General features: G+C 34.9%; 3 protein-coding genes across 5 annotated transcripts in view; 2 read left to right on the top strand and 1 right to left on the bottom strand.

The window, feature by feature from the left end:
* The window catches only part of LOC136799119 (U4/U6.U5 tri-snRNP-associated protein 1-like), a 30,431-nt gene extending 19,999 nt beyond the window's left edge, over window positions 1-10,432 (top strand). The window contains exon 28 of the mRNA XM_067055804.1: window positions 9,669-10,432. Coding sequence (XP_066911905.1) covers window positions 9,669-9,687 — 19 coding nt within the window. The 3' untranslated portion in view covers window positions 9,688-10,432. The remainder of the gene's footprint in view (window positions 1-9,668) is intronic.
* LOC136799118 (uncharacterized) lies at window positions 1,208-3,353 on the top strand. The gene has a single exon (XM_067055803.1). It carries the CDS (start codon window positions 1,252-1,254, stop codon window positions 2,737-2,739), a length of 1,488 nt encoding a protein of 495 aa, XP_066911904.1. The 5' UTR covers window positions 1,208-1,251; the 3' UTR covers window positions 2,740-3,353.
* Window positions 10,433-11,233: 801 nt separating the features above from the next.
* On the bottom strand, window positions 11,234-18,835 carry LOC136799124 (uncharacterized). 3 transcript variants are annotated; one of them, XM_067055810.1, is made up of 5 exons: window positions 18,670-18,835; window positions 13,652-13,679; window positions 13,276-13,419; window positions 11,779-12,015; window positions 11,234-11,388 (listed from the first exon to the last, which is right to left on the bottom strand). In XM_067055810.1, the coding sequence occupies exons 1-5, from the start codon at window positions 18,799-18,801 to the stop codon at window positions 11,315-11,317; spliced, it is 615 nt and encodes a 204-aa protein (XP_066911911.1). In that variant the 5' UTR covers window positions 18,802-18,835; the 3' UTR covers window positions 11,234-11,314. The 3 variants fall into 3 exon arrangements, with proteins under 3 accessions (XP_066911911.1, XP_066911909.1, XP_066911910.1); XM_067055808.1 differs by lacking the exon at window positions 18,670-18,835 and adding an exon at window positions 15,965-16,302; XM_067055809.1 differs by lacking the exon at window positions 18,670-18,835 and adding an exon at window positions 13,820-14,066.
* Between the last annotated feature and the right edge of the window lie 1,228 nt (window positions 18,836-20,063).

The following is a 20,063-nucleotide window of genomic DNA, read 5'->3' as shown; positions in this document are numbered from 1 at the left end:
TGTACAGTCAGTAATCAGTAAAAATCTTGCACGACAAATCAATTGTATTGAAAAAATCAATCTAATTTTTTATTAACTGTAATAAAAGTTGGATGATAATAAAAGTCATTTGAATTGTCTTGTTATAAAGCAATCAGATTACTTTGATGTGAGCTTTGGGAAATCAGTGCTGAGAGAAACCAGTCTGCTATATAATCGCTGCTTAATAATCTAAACGCGCGTTACCTTCTTTTTTGTACTTTTTCAACAAAACAAAATCACTATAAAGTTTGCGTGTGTTTTTAAGTGTCATAAGCTCTTGTCTCAATAGACTTTTTCAATCTGATTTGAACATATGACACATAGAAAGATCAAAAGACTTTCAAATTTATTTAGTATTTCTAAGCTTGCAACTGGATTGAATTGGATTGGGCCTTTGAGAGATTTATTTGTTTTGAACTTTCACTCGAAGCTCTACTAATTCTTTAGTTTATAGCATAGTGTAGAAGGGACTTTTTGGAGGTCGGATATTTCTAGAATAATTATTTTAATAAAAGATTTTAAGTTGCTATATACACAAAAAACTTTTTGCAAATAACATCGGAATTAAAGAATAAGCTTGGAGCTGAGCGGCCACATGGCTTGAAGTGTTTGCATAGCGTTCGCATGACATCAAGGCAATTCTTTAAAGCATATCGTGCTTATAGTGAAGTAAATGCGTGTATTGAGTTGTTTTCTGGATAAAATATCTTGGAATGTTTTTTCTGCATTGGCTCTTATTGATGGATGAGGTGTGAGTTTTTCGTAGGGAAATTTGGCTAAAATAAAAGATAAAAGAAATCTATGATGTTCCCGGAAAATAGTGGACCTTTGAAATTGAAATTCCTATTTGACCGCCTCAGGAATAAACTATCTACTGATTGCAGCTGGGATTTTCATGTTATTATCATAGTTCAAAACACAGTAAGGTTGACGATTTTTTAGATTTTTATTGACATAGAATCTGGTGCCTATTTCTCTGGTGCCTATTTCTCTGGACAATATAAGGTTTAGGATTGATGCAGCACTCTTCCCCATTATTCTGAGACACTTATATTCAGAGAAATTCGAGGAAAATGGCGAAGATTGAATTATGGTTTGCTATCATATCTTTACTCTTTGTGCGATTCAGTACGATTCCCTTGAAGTTTTATTCAGCGCAAAATTTTATATATTTTATTTCTTTTAGCAAATAAAACTAATTTAACACTGAAAAAGATTGAAAAATTCTCCATGATGAAACACGAAAATTACGAAACAATGTCTTCGAGTCCTAGTAGCAATAATAGAGACTTACCAAACGATATGTATATTACGCCCTCGCCACACGCCCCTAACGGTATCCACAACGGTGACGTATCTGGAGGTGCCATTGGCGGCGTCGAGGAGAAGGAAAAACGAACTCGATCACGAAAATGGTCAGACGAAGAGGTCGATTTATTTTTGAAGATTTTAGGAGATCCTCGGTATATGTTTGCTGCATCTCTGGAAAACTTGGTACCTAAGAAACGTTCAAACTATGAGTTATTCACCAACATTCGTAACGTGTATCGTCGCGAGTTGAAAGAACGACACAGGAATCGATTGCCAGGGTTCGAGTATTCCATGAGTTTAGATTTATCTATCGAGAAATTACGTAAGAAGTACAGTAACTTGAAGGTGGAGTGGCGACGAATGTCCACCGATCGGGTCCGCAAGGCCGAAGTGATGGACCATTTTCCGGAACCACGATGGTATCGGTCCGTCCAGAAACTGATGACGGATATAAAAATCGAAAGTGAGAAAGTCAACAAGATGACCTTGTCAGTTTCTAATAGCCAAATTTGTGAGCCTAAAGACAGGGCTTCTCCACGCTCGCCCAATGAGATGAGCGATCACATCGAGCCTAGATCACAACACGAAGGCCGCTTCTCAAACCACGTGGATGAGCTTGAAGAGCCAACTTTCGTTGTCATTAGCAACCGATCAACAATCGGCCATCATGAGAATCATTCTCCATTGTATAGTAACAACAGTAACAGTTTGTCGCATAATGGCTCTTCGCAGCATGTCAGAGAATATCCTTTCAAGCACCCATCATCTTCTTACAGTAGTCGAGATAGAGAACCGGACTTTCATACTCGTGACGAGACTACCCGAAGCTTAGATAGACACTCGCCTGCTCTTTTCAACAACGGTAATGGATCCTATCCGGTCAATTCGACAACCCGCCCGAATTCTTCAGATGTCACTGATTTTCAATACCCGTACAAACGCCAACGCATGTCCTATTATGATTCGGCGCCCACCCCGCCCCACGGGTCACCTGCTCCCGCCCTAGTGGATTCGAATAAAAGTGTAGTCAGTTTAGCTGATGGTTTGAAACAGTTGGCCGAACTTCAGATGAAACGCCAACGTATGATCATAGAGGCGGACTTCAAAACTTACGATCTCTTCTTACGCCACAAAGAACAAGAAACCGTAAAAAATCGAGCTCACGAAATCCAGCTAGCTGAGATCTACGCTAAGGCGTTAACAGGTGTTGTGGCCCACTACGCCTCCGTGGAGCCACCCTTAAAACGGAGCCGCAGCACTCAGGAAGAATATAACAACTCTAGCCACCCCCATCTTACCGAGCAGGCTGTTTATAAGACTTTGACTGAAGTGGAGCACGAAATGGTATCTCCGCCATCTTTCACATCGTCCCACAGTGGTGGGAGCTCTTTTCGTGGCGACCAGTAACATGTTTGGATCATTCTTATGATCTTATGATCGCAGTCTCCACTCAATAATATACTTTCAACTACTAAAACGAGGCTATTGTAGGTTTTTTATATTATATGTTTTTGTTTCATTCATAGGTTTGTTTATCTGACACAGGTCGATTAGTATCTTCGTTGATTTTTGGAGATTTCTTGTTCTTGTTCATCTTGGTCTTTTTGTTAATATTTTGTAGCTGTAGTTTTGTTTTGGAAAAATCTTTTGAATCCCCTGAAAAGTGCCATTGAACCTCTATAACGCGGATTGTAGGGTTCTCCTTCGGTTATCAACACGTCTCCGTAACTCTAACTCGCCGTAACTGAGGTCTCAATTTAACAGACTGCACCATGTGACTGCTAAAAAGATGTTTAATTTAAACCTCTGTAACTCTAACTCACCGTAACTCGGACTCTCTGTAACTCGAACAAATTAGATTTTCTTTTCTTAAGTGTTCGAATATTGAGTCTCGTTTATCAATGGCTAATTGTTGATTTTTCATAGTTTATATTACTATTTTCATATATAGAGAGAGGGATGTCGTAAAGTTTTGATTTATTTAGATAGTTAGGGAAAAAAGATATTATACTACATAAATTTAACTCACAACACTCAGTGGTTCTCTCAGTTATGTGGTTTTATCTGGATCTATCAACTCGGAAGACAACATAGACCTTTTCATAAATTACGTCACGAACATCACTTGCCTCGTATTCAAACAATTACCATGGTGATTATGTCTCTTGAGACATTAAATGATTTTTTTATGAATAGGAAGTAGTTTAATAAAATCTGCTGTGAGTTAATCACCATGGCAATAATTTCAAAACGAGGCGATGTTCGTAACGTAATTTATGAAAAGGTCTATTGTATCGGGAAAAGTGACCTGATTCTGAGATGTTGAAAACTTAGGGTCTCAATTTAACAGACTGCAACATGTGACAGCTAAAAAGATTACTTTGTTTAATTTAAACCTCCAAGCAAGATTGCAACTAATGAAATTTGCTTTTTTTAATGCTTATCCAATAATCCAATAATAAGTTCCAGATTACCCGCTCAGAAAAAGCTTTGTACTGCTGTATTTGATTTTTCTCCTGGTTGTTTTTTTGTTTTATTTTTGTGTATTCATTCTGGTTTGATGACCCAGATTAGAAATTGTCTTGCACGCTAAGTTCAAGACAATTTATTGCTTGATTTTTTGAGATTTGGACTTTTCGAAAAGGTTTTTTTTTTTTAAACCCGGCTTATTTCATATTTGAGACTTGCTTCTTTATCTTTAGCAGCAAGTTCTTGGAACGGCATTTGCATAAAGAAAAGTGTCCCTTATAACGTTTGTTGTCCCTTTTCCAACTTGTTGAGGGATTTCGATAGGAAAATTAAGAAAATTAGGAAAAATTTCTTGGACTAAGTTCATTTGGGTTGGAGGAACCTAAGTGGGTGTTGGTGCACCGCCGGCCCGGTGTGGGGGTTACTCCTTTGCACCAGTTCTGGTACAAACTCTTAACCCCGCCACGCCTGCGGTGCACCACGCGCTACGCGCGTCGATCGATCTGTGTATCTAGAGTTCGTGTTTTCACCTTGTTGGAGTCAATTCAATGTCAGTTTCCCCTCCCACACATCAATTCATAACCCATGGACAAATTATATAATGTCGGTGTTATATAAAATTCTATTTGATCTTCTAGCCGAACACAGTCCCTTATTTCAATCTCAATTTCCTTTTTAAGACATACGAAATAATCATTGGTGGGGGTTCAATGCTTTTGTTTGAGAGTTTTGTTTTTGAAGTTTAAAGATTGGATCATTCAGCCCACCACGGTGTGCAACGGCTCAATGTCTGCTCCTATCTTAAACAAGATTTTTAAATTTAATTTGTTGTTTTACGGGCCAAGCTACCCAAAAAAGAGGGTCGGTCGGTTGGTCGGCGAAAAAATAAAAATAAAAGTAGAATTTTACGTATAGAATCTCCTAAAAAGGCAGCAAAAACTACAACATCTTGACAAAAATGCGAAATAGAAAATAAAAAGACACAAAAAGCACGAATTCATGGATTAAATGAAAAATTGGACATAAATTTCTCAAAACCTTGGAAAAACTACCAAGATTTTTAAAATTTGGCAATCTGTGAAGCAATGCCAATGAAAATAAAAAAGTAGTACAAAAATCAATTTTATTTTTATTTCGATTTTTTTGAATTTCAGGGTCGGTACACGGTAGTGCTCGTAAAACAACTAATCAGATTGGTCTCGCCTTAGGCGAGTAGTTTAATCATAGTTTGGATCATTCTTTTGTGTTTTGGAAAACAAATTTGGATAATGTCGGAAAAAGCTTTATTGCCAAACAAAATTCTTTATTTTAACATTTCTTCATTTTTCCATTCCTCATCAAAATTTTATAATTTAACTACGTCATGAAAATATTTTTTTAAACTTGCATAACTCATTGCTGTATGTCTTCGTAATTTTGAAATGGTTCTGTCACGTAACTTTAATACTCCGGGCGTGTCAGGTGAAATTCTGAAGTCTCCTTATCTAAGATCCAAGGATATTTTAAGATAAATATAACCCTTAAGGCGATTAGATATGTCTTTTAAATCCCAAGTCTTAGGAAGAATTTTTCTACCACACCTACACGCTGCTAGGTCCCTGTGAATTAAGAAGTTCCTAAGAAAACCCACTTTTTGGGTAATATTTCAGGCACTTTGCCGGTCGTATTTCAATTTTGAGGACATTGAAATACTCGTTTTCGCAAAATTCTTCTTTTTCTTCTTCATCAAAATTTTTTTATTGCAATTTTTAAATTTTCAGATTAAGGAATAGTTGGCCTGGCAGAAAATGTATAACATGTCATACTTTTGTTACATCAGTCAGAAAAACACATTTTATACACGACTAATATGAAAATTAAATATGGTCAGAACCCCTTTTTAATGGTTTAGAAATGATCGTTCTCTGATTTCATTTTAATTAGTTCCCACGTTCGTTCTATTACACCTTGATTAACTCTATGCTAATACTGAACTTTCAATAAATCGAGAGTGTGTCGTTGTTGGAGTCTTTAGTTATTGGTGTTCCATTGTGGTCACCCCATTTTTCCAAACTTGTTTAGAAACTTCAGGATACTATTGAATTATAAACATTTGGAGTCTTTTTTTTTGGTTTAGAACTCTACAATGAAGCGTGGATTAATAAGAATTGCCCTAGTTGAAGTAATTCCTTTTTTATATTATGACTTTCTGAAAATACTTTGGACTTTAGTTTAAACCGCTCTTTCTATTGATCAGTATTTGACAAACCAATGACAAACTAAACGAATATATATTCTTTAGCAAAGTGAAAAACAATAAAGATAAAACCACTTCGAAAATTCCCAGGCAGGACTTTTGAGGTTATATGGAACAGTGTGATACTGCCACCATGCAGGACTTTGCTTCTCCTTGTGGATTACGTTAAAGTGCGTGGTGACTTCTATAAAACGAGATATATCTTTATCTCAGGGAAGTTGATAAAAAGGGACATTTTAACGGAAGAATTAGAATAAAGTTAGAAAACACCAAGGAAAGTAACAACCTATACATTCGAAGAAATGGATTTATCAAAAATCAACGCTACTGTTATCATTTCGCCTGAAGAGCACGATCGTTTGCGAAGGCGATTCGGCTGCTACATGAAGTTTATCGATTCTGAAAATGTAGCGGTTCTCGACTACCTTCATAAAGTGTTGCACGATTCTATCGCATCCTCCTTTTACTCTGGCATGGTTTGCGTAATGCTTTCTGGTGTTGTAGCATTCCTCAACCTCTTATTCTTATACGGTTTCATTAAAACTAACAAAAGACTGACTCAGATTCAAAAGATGTTTGTCTATTTAACGTGCATTGATTTGATTGGTGGATTGCTTGCTTTCCCGTTAATCAGCGCTGGTCAATTCTATGGTCAGCCTTGCGATTATCAAACACTTATGATGGCTGTTGTTGGATATGTTTCTATTGGAGATGTAACGACCACGATGATCATCAGTATCTTGAGATTACATTCCATCTTAAGACCGTTCAATCGAAACCAGTTCCCAAACCTCTATATTGTAATTATTTTACAGAACATGTTCAACTTTTCAGTGATGGTTACTTTCGTCATCATATACAAATTTGCGACCACGCAAGTGAATTTCCAGAACGTTTGTTTTGTGGCTTTATCAGTATTAACGGTGCTGGATTCAACCATCTTGTTCTGTGTTTTCGCTTCGTTTCGCTCTCTACACAGATATATGAGGTCGGTGTGCCCGATTCGGGGACACTCTAACTTACGGATACGTAAACAAAAAGAATCTACCACAACGCTCCTCATCGTTGGGTTATTCATGCTGTTATGTCTTTTTGTGCAAGTAGGAACATTCATGTATCTATTCATCTTGTTGCAAGGCTCGCTTCAAGGAGACGCTTTCATCACTCTGACGTTGCTGTTTTGGGTGACTAACGTGACGAGTTTGTTGAACACCGGCTTCAATTCGATCGTTTTTATTGCACGCAATAAAAGAATTTTACGGTTTTACAAGAATAAGTTCGTGTAAAAGATATTTGATTCAATTTATTTTGAAATATATTTAAGAATGTTTTTTTATAATAAACTCCGTCTAAGTTTTATCCCTGGAAAATAGCGTGCCACAAGAGAGCTTATTCCCCAGAAACAAACAACTGTTTATTATTACAGGAAAAATTTGAGATTGCCACCTATCTGGTTCGGAACTTGTTGAATAAGCGAACTGAAATCCTCGAGACCTTCGAATGATTTTTATTTTGAATTGACGTCAGAAAGAATTCTGGAGTCATTAAATTGTAGATTTTTATAGAAGGTTTATTTCACTGAAGATTGCCATCCTGGATGGCATGAAACTTTGAGTATAAAATTAAATTAAATCCCTTTTCTTTACTCGAACTCATGAGCCACGGTTTTTTTAAGCTAAAGCGCGAAAGGTTTTGGTCACCTTAAGGATTGGTACTCGAAAACCGAGGGAAAGTAGTTATTCGTGCGGATCCTAGAGATTTCGAGACTTTAAGTACAAAAAAACGCCCGAAAATATTTCACCAGAAATACCGTTAAGTAATCGAAAATCGATCATACTTTCAAGGCGGTTAACTTTCACTTCTTCTCTACACCCGTCTAATGGGATGCAATTTCTTTGCACATTTGCTATTTGTGAAATAGCTTTTGTAAACTCGATTTTGTCTTCCTCGTTTTGAGGTGAATTTACTATACACTTTAGCTTACTGAAGTTTTTAGGCAGTAGCAAAAATAGGAAGGAATTAAACACCGCTGAGGTTGAAAACCCGTCTGTTTTTTATGATTGAATTCTAAAGTCTGCATCTAAATACTCAAATCAATTGGATACAATATTTCGTCTCTCTGAAAGTGAGTCGAGCGTAGTTTTTCCAATGAGTTTCAGTCTCACTGAGGAAGATTTTATTTCCGACTGTAGACTTTTTGGACCTACCCCGGTGGGGTGGAGGTCCTATAAATTAACCCATGCTCGTTAGTTAGTGTGTTACCAGCTTTTCTCGAGATTGGCTCATTAGTTTTTTCTGATTTTTGGCACAAAGGTGCATGACCATAAACCCTCGAATGTGACGGAGCCCGATTTTCGAAAAAAAAAATTTTTGGGCAAATTTGGGCCAAAAAACGGCTTAAAATCGGGTTTTTTGGACTTTGTGAAAAATTGGATCATTAATTTTTTCTGATTTTTAGCATGAAAGTAGGGTACAATCATATGTAAAAGATGGCTCGAGCAGATTTTTGCAAAAAAAAATTTTTGACTCAAAAAGAACCGCTTTTAATAAGAATACATCAATGTTCTTAGCCATGTTATTATTATTATTTTTATTAGTTTTTTTTAAGATGAAAATTTCACGGTGGAGGGTAATGATTTGAGTTTTCTGTAAACACTTATTATTTTTTTGGCTGAAAAACGAATCTTTATCTATAAGAATCACTATTTATGAACATAGATCAATGTTATTAGCCAAATTGTTTTTTTATTATTATCTTTTCTAACAGAAGAAAATGTCACGGTAGAGTGCAACGGTTTGAGTTCTCTGGAAACCTTATTTATTAAGCTGTGCATTTTTCGGATAGTGGTTTTTATAAAGAAAAGCGCTTAATAGCTTTTTTATTTCTTTTTCAAAAATCTTTTTCAATAGTGTTGATAGTTTCTCTCAATAGATATGCTTTCATTTTCTTAATTTTTTTGTATTTTGACCAGTTATGTCTATGTTCACTGATTAGTTTGATAACTAGGTAGGTCCATAAAAGTATCGCTTGTTTAAAGGGATCTCAATAACAGTTAAAAGCTTCGAAGACTTGTCTGTAACTTGGATTTGTCTATAAACAGCTATGGCAATGAATTTTGAATTTTCCGTAGATATTGGTATCTACGGAAAATTCAAAATTCATTGCCATAGAGGTAACGCTACGTTATACGCGAGATACACTCTGGTACAGAGTAAATAAGTCTGTGGTACAGGGTGTCTTGCTTGTTGTAGTAGATTCGTTACTTCATTTGGCCATTTCATTTTATATCCATACAAGGGGGTGGATGAAGATTTCCAGGGGGTGATCGAAGAAGAATTTCCATGGGGGCTAAACGAGTGTTTTTTAAATTTTTCCATGAGGTAAAAGTTAATTCTAAAATTTCAAGGGGTAAAAGACTCATCTTAGTTCGTCCACCCTTGCTTTTGAGGTATGAAAAGAATCTTTCCGAGGCTTCTTTTGCAAATTTTGCCATTGTATCCTCACATTTTTAAGAATCTTTTTTTGCCTTAAAAAGGTTTTTCAACCCCCTCTATGGAAATTTAATGAACTCAGCCCATTATAGTTGCAGTACTTATTCGTTACTTTATTATTTTTACGGTTTCGTCATAGCAACACTTTGAAGAAATGATAATGTTCATGTGGTGACGTTACGCGGAGAATGTTTCAGCTGTCAATTGATTGATCGGCGCTTGCCATCCAAACTGTTGCCAAAATCATCATCCAATCAAAGTGCTTATACTGACCGGCCATTGAAAGCATGGTTGCCACTTCGCCAAGTCTTGGAAATGATGGTAAGGAAGAATGGAAAAGACCAAATACCGGCCATTTCAAAAGGAGTTAAATTTTTGGTAAATTTTACCGCTAAAGGATTCTCGAAATTTTGTTTTCGAGTCTAACGAAAAAAGATCACGTATGTATTGGACCCACATTTGTCGAGATATAAAATTTCGAAACAATTCTCGTTAATATAAGATTTGGTTCTAGTTTTAAAACCTTATATTCTTAAAGCTTGGACCTACTTGTTTGAATATTCGAAACTCTTTGTACCTCCGTTAGTTGCGTAAAAACGTTTTAAGTTTTTTTTTAAGTTAGCCAGTCGAAACACGAACTCAAAAATCCCTGCAAAATGATTTCTTAAATTTTTACTCCGTAGACGATTTTTGTTTTTAACAAATATGGGAACATAATGTTTTTTAATCCATAACTTTTTATGTACATTATATTGTAAAGAAATTTTACATTTGATGACCTACAATATTGCGATCACCACAAACAAAAAAGTAGAATGTGGTAAAAAGGAACATTTTTGTACAAAAAGTTTACTACAATTATACTTGCTAGGATTCTAGTAAAAAATGTAAAATAACTTTTGTATCTACCTGTTCTATCTCTTGATTATCAAGGACGCCTTACATTATTCTTGATATTCACGACGTAAAATTTTATACGGAAACACCCGAAAAACACCGGGCGTTTACCACCAGTTTAGTTATATAAATTCAAAACTGATAGCAAACGCCCGGTGTTTTTCGGGTGTTTCCGTACAAAAGATTACGTCATGAATATCAAGAAAGCGCTGTCATCAAGGCAAAAGGTCTAATCTGACTTAGTATAATATAATTAGTGTGTAGATATGATCCTTACAAGAAAAAGGGCTAACCTCCAAAGCAAAATAAACCTGAGTTTTCTCAGACACTAATTTTGAGATTGGACCTTTTGCATCAATGGCAACGACGATTAGATAATGCTTCCCAAAATATTTAGTACCGCTACTTAAGAGGGGTAAATTTCACCATAACAGTACCAAAATCTTTCTGTTCAAAGTAAGAATATCACAAAAAGTTGTGGGTACAACTGGAAGACCGAAAAAGTACATTTTTGTGGTGGTTAAAATCTCCCTCTCGAGTAACGGTACTAGAATACTATAAATTGTCATATTTGAAAATAAGGTCCAGGACTCCCCCTGATTGGATGAAGCGCTTTATGTCAAGTTATCTCTGTACTATTCCCTATCAATATTCATTAGTTTTGATGTCTATAAAAAAATGTTCTAATTTTCGTTTTTCTTGTGTCTCTGGTGTACTGTATTTCATCTAATGACACCGAACAGCATTGTGGGTACCATATTGATGTCGTCAATCCTTGCGCGAATGATATGAATTCGTTGCCATGGTAAACATGACCAGCAAAAATGTGGATTTGGACGATTTTTCTTTGAGTAGTGAAATTTTCGAAGGATGAGATTTCTTTCTTTCTCATGAGTATAATTCTACTTCAGATTGAGCCAATGAGATGCTTCGTTCTTGATTAAACATCATGTGTTTGAATTCTGGAAAACAAAATTCAAAAGGGTTGAAAATTTAGCTTTCTTTGTCGAAAATTACACTGTTATATTCATGATATGCACCATCACTGGAGAGTCTTTGAGAATTTTTAAAATTTTCCATCCAATACGTCACTTAAAAAATAGAAAAAGTGACGTCTTGGGTGGAACAAAAACAGAAAAGTTGCAACATTGCATTGGTGCATATCATGAATACTTGATTTGCCCCGTCATTGCTTTCAATTTACTAACACATTTCTTATCCTCAAATAATCTTTATGTCCCTCTTTAGATGACTAATGAAAAATTAACTCAAAGAATAAAACTAATGAAATGGTGACTTTAATAATAACCATACTAAAATCTTCCAATAAAATGGCTGAACCAATCACTCACCGTTGAAATCGATCTTTCCGTCACCATTAGCGTCCGCTTCACACATTAACCGGGATGCTTCCGTATCGGACAGGCAGCCATGGAAACGTTGTAGTAACTCATCTATGGTGATATAACCATCATGATTTTGATCAAGAAATTGGAACGCTGCTAAGATCTCTTGTTCGCTTGTGGTTAGAACTAATTTATCTTGTGCCATCATTTCTACGAAATCTGTGAAATCCATCTTGCCATTACCTATGTTAGGAGAAAATATCATTTGGTCAAACTATGGTATGAATTTTTTTTTTAATTTCATCTTTTATTGATTTTAAATGATTTTAGGTCAGTTTTTGTATTTTCAACAGTCAAAAAGGGTTTGTCTGTTTCGACTTTCTCGCCTGGAGTTGAGATAGGGGGTCTTAGGTATCAACCTTAAATTGGCTAGAGAAATCTCGATGGTCCATTTGTATTCGAAAACTAGCAATCCATAAGTCCTAATTAAACGCCGTGGGGATGTTTAATGGATGCTGTTTTAACGTGTTGAACGTTTTTTATATAAGAACAAGCTATCTAAGAACATAATGCTTCGATGGTGAATATGTTAAGAACATTTTAAGAACATTTTAAGACTTCGTAGACTCTTCAACAACCAATTTCTTAGGAAATGCACAGGAATCCTCACAAAATGATGAAAAAAGAACATTTTTAGGCTTGAAACGTGAAACGCTAGCAATATCCGAGGACTGGCAAAGCTACCTTTGAGTCTAAACGTCACCATTGCAAATGATAATCACTTTTCATTTCGATTTTAAGTCGATAAAGTGCCTCTGTGCGTCAGGACGCAAACCATTGTAAAGCATTCTCAAGCTGTCTTCATTAAGACTTATTTAAACAAAAGAAAATCTCCACTTTAAAACGAAGTAATAGAAATTCCTTTCGATTATTAGCTTTTCGAATTATCATACAAGCTACAAGTCATTTCTTAATAATCTGAGCCTATTAGTGAACCTAATTATCGAAATTCGTTTGAGAAACACGGAAAGGTAGTTTTTTGATTTATGAATAGAATAGCACGAGATTTTCCAACTATTCCCTTATTTATACTTACTTGTCAAAAATCATGATGAAATAAGGGAAAATTGGACACACCTTTTTCCTCCTGGGTTTTTGTTCAAACAAGGAAACATTTGTTTACCGAAATCCTTCAAAATCTACTCAATTCCACTCTTGGATCTTATCTTATCTAAAGCATCACTTCAGTTCGCGTATAGAAACATCATCTCCCTTACAAGCTAAAACCTCACCAACTTATCAAGGAAATTAATTAAGCGAATGACTAAAAGGCGAAAGATTCACATACCTCCATACTTTCTGTAAGAACATTTTTGAGGATTGAGGATTAGCAGAGGCCCCTAATAAAGATAATCCCAAATATTGGTTTATGGCTTTATGATCAGTCGAAGAAAACTCAGTCTAGTTAAGCCAAGGCTGAAAGTAATACTTAGTTTTACGTACTGTGTTTGCAGATATCTTTGAAAACCTTTTTGACTTCTTTAGATGACAGATCATGACCAAGTTTGCCCATGACGTATCCAAGATCTTCAGAATCGATGAATCCATCGCAATTCCGATCAAACGCAATGAATGCGTTCTTTAATTCTGAAAAGAGGAAAGAAAATGGATGTTGTCAAGATAAATTCATGCAGCGAAATAATCGGGGTAAGAGACATCAATGTTGGGCCCAAATTATAATTTTGAATTCATGCTTTCAAGTCTATATTCTGCTTAAATCTTTGGATGATATCAAAATAAGATTTCAATCAATCGCGTAGTTGCATGCCAATCACTTCATTATCGACTATAGGGTTTTGTACTGAATAGTTTTTCTTACCTTCATACTGTTTGCTTGTCACTGAGTTCTGAAAAATAAAGGGAAATAAGGTTTAAAATTTCTGCTGCTTTTTCAGAGCTTTCTTCTGTCATACAGTATGATACAGGAAAGCTAAGGTGGCTTAGATATTTTCTTTGGTAAAATACCAAAAGGGCGGATCTATTCTACCTTTTTGCCAAAATCTATATTATCAATGACATCCATGACAACAAAGTCCTCAAAATTCACCAATTTCAACAAAGTCAAATCCTGTGGTAAAATCATGTAACGATCTTTTTTCGTTCTCTTTTTCCATTCACCAAAGTTACTGTTAAATACTGCTGGGTTAACCATCTCGAAATTAAGTTTTGTCAGTGAAAACCCTTTTCAACACTACAGTCTCTTAAGCACGTGTAGGTATAAAATTGAAGCAAAATTCAAGCTCAAATTTTTAACATAATAATACACTGTATACTATTAAATCTCCTGGAGTGAAGGTCTTATCACTTTGAAATCTTATAGCATAATGTCCTCACCCCCAAATAACGATAACGTTTTGTCAAATCTGATCTGATTATAAAACACTTTATAAATAATGGACTCTCCCGGAGTCCAATTATAAAAGCTGCTAAAATGTCTGTTGACGTTTTGATGAATGTAGGATTTGCTATGAAAACACGAAAATGGTGCAATTAGCCTGCAACACCATTTAGCTTTTACACATTCCAGCATTTTATTTATCTTTGTTTTGATTTTAATATTTTTTCCGACTTTTTTAAAAAAGTCATCTATTTTTAACACTGAGATTTGACATTTTTTATAAGCAACAAAAATAGAAACTTTTTTTAAACCAAAGTTTATCACTTTAAAAGTTTTAATATTGTCATTTCTTTGTCTAAATCTAAATGTCAAGTGAAATTGGCTTAAATCAGATCAGAAAAATTCATCCGTAGATGAATATGTATCTCCTTATAGCAGGTCCTACATTCGAGTCAGAGTTCTCAAGATTTTTGCTTGTTGGACCTATATTTCTTATCGATTATTATTCTTTGACTTTTTTATATGACCTCTATCTTTTACATTTGTTTTCTATCGCTCTCTGTTTGTTTAATACATTTTAGGGGATAAGTCGGGACTATTTGGGACAGTTTTGTTTCACCTTCTGTAAAATACTGATGTGACGAAATCTTGTTACATTTTGTCAGAGGGTACACATTTTTTTTATAAGAACGTCCAAAATTTTTGAAGCCTTCAGATGTTCTTAAATTTTTGAGTTTCGGCTGTTTTAGAGTCGGCAAAGGCTTAAAATGTTCTTAACTTGTTCTTAACATTTCGGCCATCGAAGCCTTGCGTTCTTATATAGTTGTTTCTTATAAAAAAACGTGTATGTTACGAAAACGAAATATGAGATATCGCGAATTCTGTCTTCTGCCTTAAGCGCATGCGCACAAGAATTTTTTTTTGTGCAATGTCAGCGTTTGTTTTCTAATTTTGGCGGGAAATTCTATAGGTGCGAAAACCGATGCTCCCTTGATTTCCATCTCGTGTTCTTGGTGTGTAACCTTGTTTCCAGTCCACCTTTCAGTAAAGACGCGTTGTTGATAAAGTTGATCAAACAAGAGAAGAAAAACCTCATAGTAATTCATCAAACATCAAAAAACGTGGCTAAGAAGAACGTTTTATCGAAAAATTTCCTTCTTTTCCTCGTACAACCTTTTTTTATAAGAATATTTATGATGAAATTAGCAAAAAAAATTAAGGATAAGGAAAGAATACCACTATCATGGAATTTCAACTGAATTTTCAACTATCATTCAATTTCAATTTTCCTAAAAAAGTTAAGAATATTTATGATGAATTGAAAAAACACCATTCTTATAAAAAAAGCGTGTATTTTGTCCATCTAATGGCAATTTCAAGATACAATTTTGATATTTGACACACCAAAATTAGTTTTCACCTTTAATGTGACTTCCTAATGTAAAGCTTAAAACTTTTTGTTTATACTCACAGGGAGTGGTCCCTATTACCTTATGTAGATGGTGTTAACCTTGATATCATTGAGTCATGCGTAAAAGTAGCTTTAGGTATTGTTACTTAACAATCATATACTCTTTTATGATAGCAATGAGACTCGATGTTATCATTTTTATCACAAATTGAAAAAGTTCAAGACTTCGCAAGTCTCAGTCTGAGATTGAGTTTATTTATTTCAGTAAGAAAGGGCAAAATACAAAATATCGGTGGTATAAAGCCTTTGGAGAACTTTTCCCTAACTGAGGTTACAGCTGAGCTTTGTCAGTTCTGATATAAAGAAGTTTGAAGTGTTTTTACCTGAAAATGTTCATATCGAGGGTAGTAAACCTCCACTCTACAGCACGCACCACAAGTTAAAAAATCAAAAAGATTGCTCCACAACCCTTTGCTATTTTCTTTGTTTTCGTGTAATAGTTCATCAACTGATTCGAGACTAAAGTTTAAACCTGTATGATTCTGACCATTAGGTTGTTTATCTATAACTCCATTTTGTTCTTCTGTTGCTATTGAGAGTTTCTCGTATTTATAACCCTCGAAACGTTTCACCATATTGTCTTCAAATACTTTTCTAACATTTTTGCATTAGAGTCACTTTTTTGCTGTAATAGGAAGTCTTTTTTTCATTCAATCCTAAAAAACTTCTCCTCTCTAGCAAATGATACGTAAGCTTGAATCAGAAGCATCTCAGTGTTAAACAGCTTTCGCTTTCCTAACAAAATTTTTTATTATTATGTTTTGCCTTTACTATTCAAACATCTTTATAGAGGCCACTTAAACCACTCTTTTGGTTAATCAAGAGAAAAGTATAGGAATTCTTTGAATTATGATTTTATGAGGCTCTCCATCACACGGAGTTTTAAAGAGATAGAATAAATTCATATTCAATCATGAAGAGTTGTTTTTTCTTCAACACAATTTTGATTCACTTTTTCATAATTTATGAACAAATTAAGTGGAAGATTTCTCCTTCGAAAAAACAAAAATATTTTTCCCAGTCTTCACTCTATCGTGTTAATATTAGACCTCAAAAGGGTCTTAAAAATGGTCCAAAATAATTCTCCTAAATTGAATCAAGCTATAAAGCTGTTACCTTATTTTCCTCACTTCAATGTGAAAATTATTTTGAAACACTGTAGGCCTTAGACTAGTAAACTAGTCGTTGAAAACAGACCCATATACAGAAAATCAAGCTCCAAATAAAAAGAATCGAAGGGGTGAAGTTGCGTCTCTTTTCTGAATTTCAACGACTAGAAGCTACTTCCCTAAAAAAACGTTGTTTAATTTTACAACTTTTTTTAGGTTTTTGAGAATCCATCCAACTTTATTGACTAAATGATATTTCATAGTAACATTGAACATGGGAACATATAAATAAATGAGCATTTCTAAAAACGCAATAAACAGAAAGAAAAATAAATGCAATCGCGCACGGGTCAGACATACAGAAATCTGTATGTCTCTCCTTACAATTTTAGGTGAAGAAAAAAAGGCGTTGGAAGTAGCTTCTAGTCGGTTATTTTCCTTTTCTCTCACGCACGCTGAATATTTAATTAGTGTTTACATTATTTGATTGACAGTTTTATTATAAGGTTATAAGTAATAACCGACTAGTTTACTAGTCTATGTAGGCCTAAACTCCTACCTTTAAATGAAAATTCTTCTCTTTTTTGGGGCTTCATTTTTTCAAATTTAGATGATATTTTTCTATTGTTGATCTTTTCAGATTTGGTCTAGCTGCTCCTTCCCAAGTGTTAAAAAAATTGTCACTGATTCATTGAGACAGGGGTATATTAACCCAAAATAACTTATCACAAGCTTAAGTTTCGAATTTCATATATGCACCAAAACATTTTCATGTCATAGACGTAAGAGAGCGACTTTATCGTTGTTGGGAAGAGATATAATCGCTAAATAGCATGGTATTACCACGCTGTTGACCCATTAACAAATTCAAATTAACATTAGAAAGGTTGTTAAGATACTTGCTTAGTGTTGAACTTTTTCATAAGCACATTCATTGATGAAATTATGGTTTAGTTATCAGACCAAGAAGAAAGCCGTGATAGCTTTGCAAAGCTTGATGCTTTCATATTAGCATACTTTGAACCTGAGGTTTCACTAGTTTGAGCATGCGCAGGAAATAAAACACTACCAATAGACTGCCACAAAATATATCGTACAGTACTTTCAAGAAAGAATTTTCTTACAAATTGAAATAAATTAGATCCTAATCATTGAAACTCAGTCTGAAACAATGAAAGTCTCAACTACTCCTTTTTATAGCGAGAATCTTAAGACCTGTTGTTCCCACCAGTATGACAGTTTGTTATTGTATTATCAATGGAAATTTCCACCAAGATATCTCTGATCATCAACTGGTATTATTTAATGGGTGGGAAGGAGGTATTCCACTTATAGCTCACGAGAATGTAAAAAAATCGTAAAATATAACTCAAACCCGACAGACTTTTCAATGCATTTAGTTTCAAGCCGAAAGCTAGAGGTGAACCTTCTACCCTTCCCAAGCAAGAAAAAGTCAAGCCTTAAAATTTGCACCCTATTTTGGATGACGAATTGAATCTAGCATTTCCTTTGTTTTTAGGTTTTCACATTTTTCAAATCTGCTGCTAAATGATACTTTCAATCTAGCATTTGTATAAACCACGCCTGCGTACAGACTATTCATGATATCCACCAATGTCTTCTGACATTACATCACAGACCTAATAGCCGATTGGTTGTAAGTGACGTAAAATCAGTCAATACGTCACTTTGAACCAATCAGCTGTTGGTTCCGTGGAAGACATTGCAACGGTGCATATCATGAATATATAGGAAATAAGTGGCTTCAAATACTACATTGGAAATTCGACTCTAGCCTACGGCTATGTCTTAGCAAGAAACATAGGATATAATTTCTCCTATGTTTCTTGGTTATAGTGGTCCCATGTCAATACTCAGAGGTCAGCATTTAGAAATGAATATTTTTCGTTTTCTCTTACCTTGATATGATCGATACTCTTCTGTGTTCGTTGGTTCCTCGACATTCTTCGGCCTCGTTTTGGTTTTCGCGCCAATTTCCTGAAGAAACATCCGCATCTGATTCTTGTAATGTTCATCCTCATCTTAAGCATGGTGTTGTTTGTTGAATCCTTTTGGTTTTTCTGTCTTATTTGATATCTATTGAGTTTAAGCGTAATGAAATAATGCGTCCCAAACACCGATCGATTCTAAGAGGACGCCATTTCTAATGCCCTGGATTCATAACTCATATGGTCCGACCCACGGCATGTGCCGCCCTTAAGGGTAGGTTTTCGATACCCTCATAATAATGCACTGTAAGGGTGTCATTTTCAGGGTGGCTTCAGTAAAATAAGATATGAAATCAAACTACACTGTATTGTAAGGGTCAGAAACTTTCGGTAAAATGCACTGTAAGGGTCCAATTTTGAAAACCATACCCCCCCCCGGATTCATCTGATAATCCTCATAGCCTGTACACGTTGACCTTTAAAAATCCTCAAACTCACTCCATGTTTAACCAAATGGAGCTCTCTTTGAGTGACGAGCTAAAATTTCAAAACAATTTTACTCGAATGTTCGTAGCCGTAGCTCTCGAGATACTACATATAAAAACAACCTTCAACTCTCATAATGGAAACTCAAACAATTTAATTGAAACGTTGAAATACATAATCGTTAAGTTTGCGATTTCTTTCTAAACCTGTTGTTCTGACCATTATGCTGCGATTGATAATTATATCCTTAGTGAGCTATTTTAGATCGACCAGTTGCAGTAATAAAAAATCCAAAGCCAAAATATTGAAAGATTGAAGTGGTCAAAATAAATCCAACCTCATAATATATTAAGTAAAACAACTACTCTAACTTCCTTTATTATTTTTCAAGATATTTGCGACATTTTGATAGAGGGACTTTTTCCATTATCCACCTTATTTCTCACTTTATTAGATAGTAGCGGAATAAAAACATACTTTTTGGATAAAGATAAGACATATTTTTGACGTTTATTGAAGAGTGGGAAGGTCAGCCCCCTCATTTTCATTTTATTAATTTTGTTTACGAAAAATGAAAATCCTCACCTTTTTATTTTTGGATTATTCTAAACGTATTAGTTTTTACGTGTATGTGAGATACCCCCGTTTTGGCACCTTATCCCCCACACTCAAAGATCTTATCGGCTTTTTCAGTACCAATCTTTTTTGCGTCACTACTCCTTTTCGCGCCTACTCCAAAGATAATGTTGCATAATTCAAAATGCTTTTTTTAGCTTAAGTTATACCGTGTGTTTCAAAAAAACGTATACAAGTTTGAATTAAGAATGTGAGAAAACTAAAATATTTTATTATTATATATTCATGATGAAATGGATTTA

Source organism: Clytia hemisphaerica, unplaced genomic scaffold, assembly GCF_902728285.1.
Source record: "Clytia hemisphaerica strain Z4C2 unplaced genomic scaffold, Clytia hemisphaerica genome assembly, whole genome shotgun sequence".
Classification (NCBI taxonomy): Eukaryota; Metazoa; Cnidaria; class Hydrozoa; order Leptothecata; family Clytiidae; genus Clytia; species Clytia hemisphaerica.
This window is presented reverse-complemented; position numbering and strand designations above follow the sequence as displayed.

Excerpts from the sequence above, each read along its gene's own strand:
- LOC136799124 (XM_067055808.1), bottom strand. The coding sequence starts at position 16,216 with ATGGTGAAACGTTTCGAGGGTTATAAATACGAGAAACTCTCAATAGCA. Across the intron at positions 13,680-15,964 it reads CTCGATATGAACATTTTCAG|AACTCAGTGACAAGCAAACA; the intron begins GTAAAAACACTT and ends TTTATTTTTCAG. Across the intron at positions 12,016-13,275 it reads CAAAGATATCTGCAAACACA|GTAATGGCAAGATGGATTTC; the intron begins GTACGTAAAACT and ends CTCCTAACATAG.
- LOC136799118 (XM_067055803.1), top strand. The coding sequence starts at position 1,252 with ATGATGAAACACGAAAATTACGAAACAATGTCTTCGAGTCCTAGTAGC.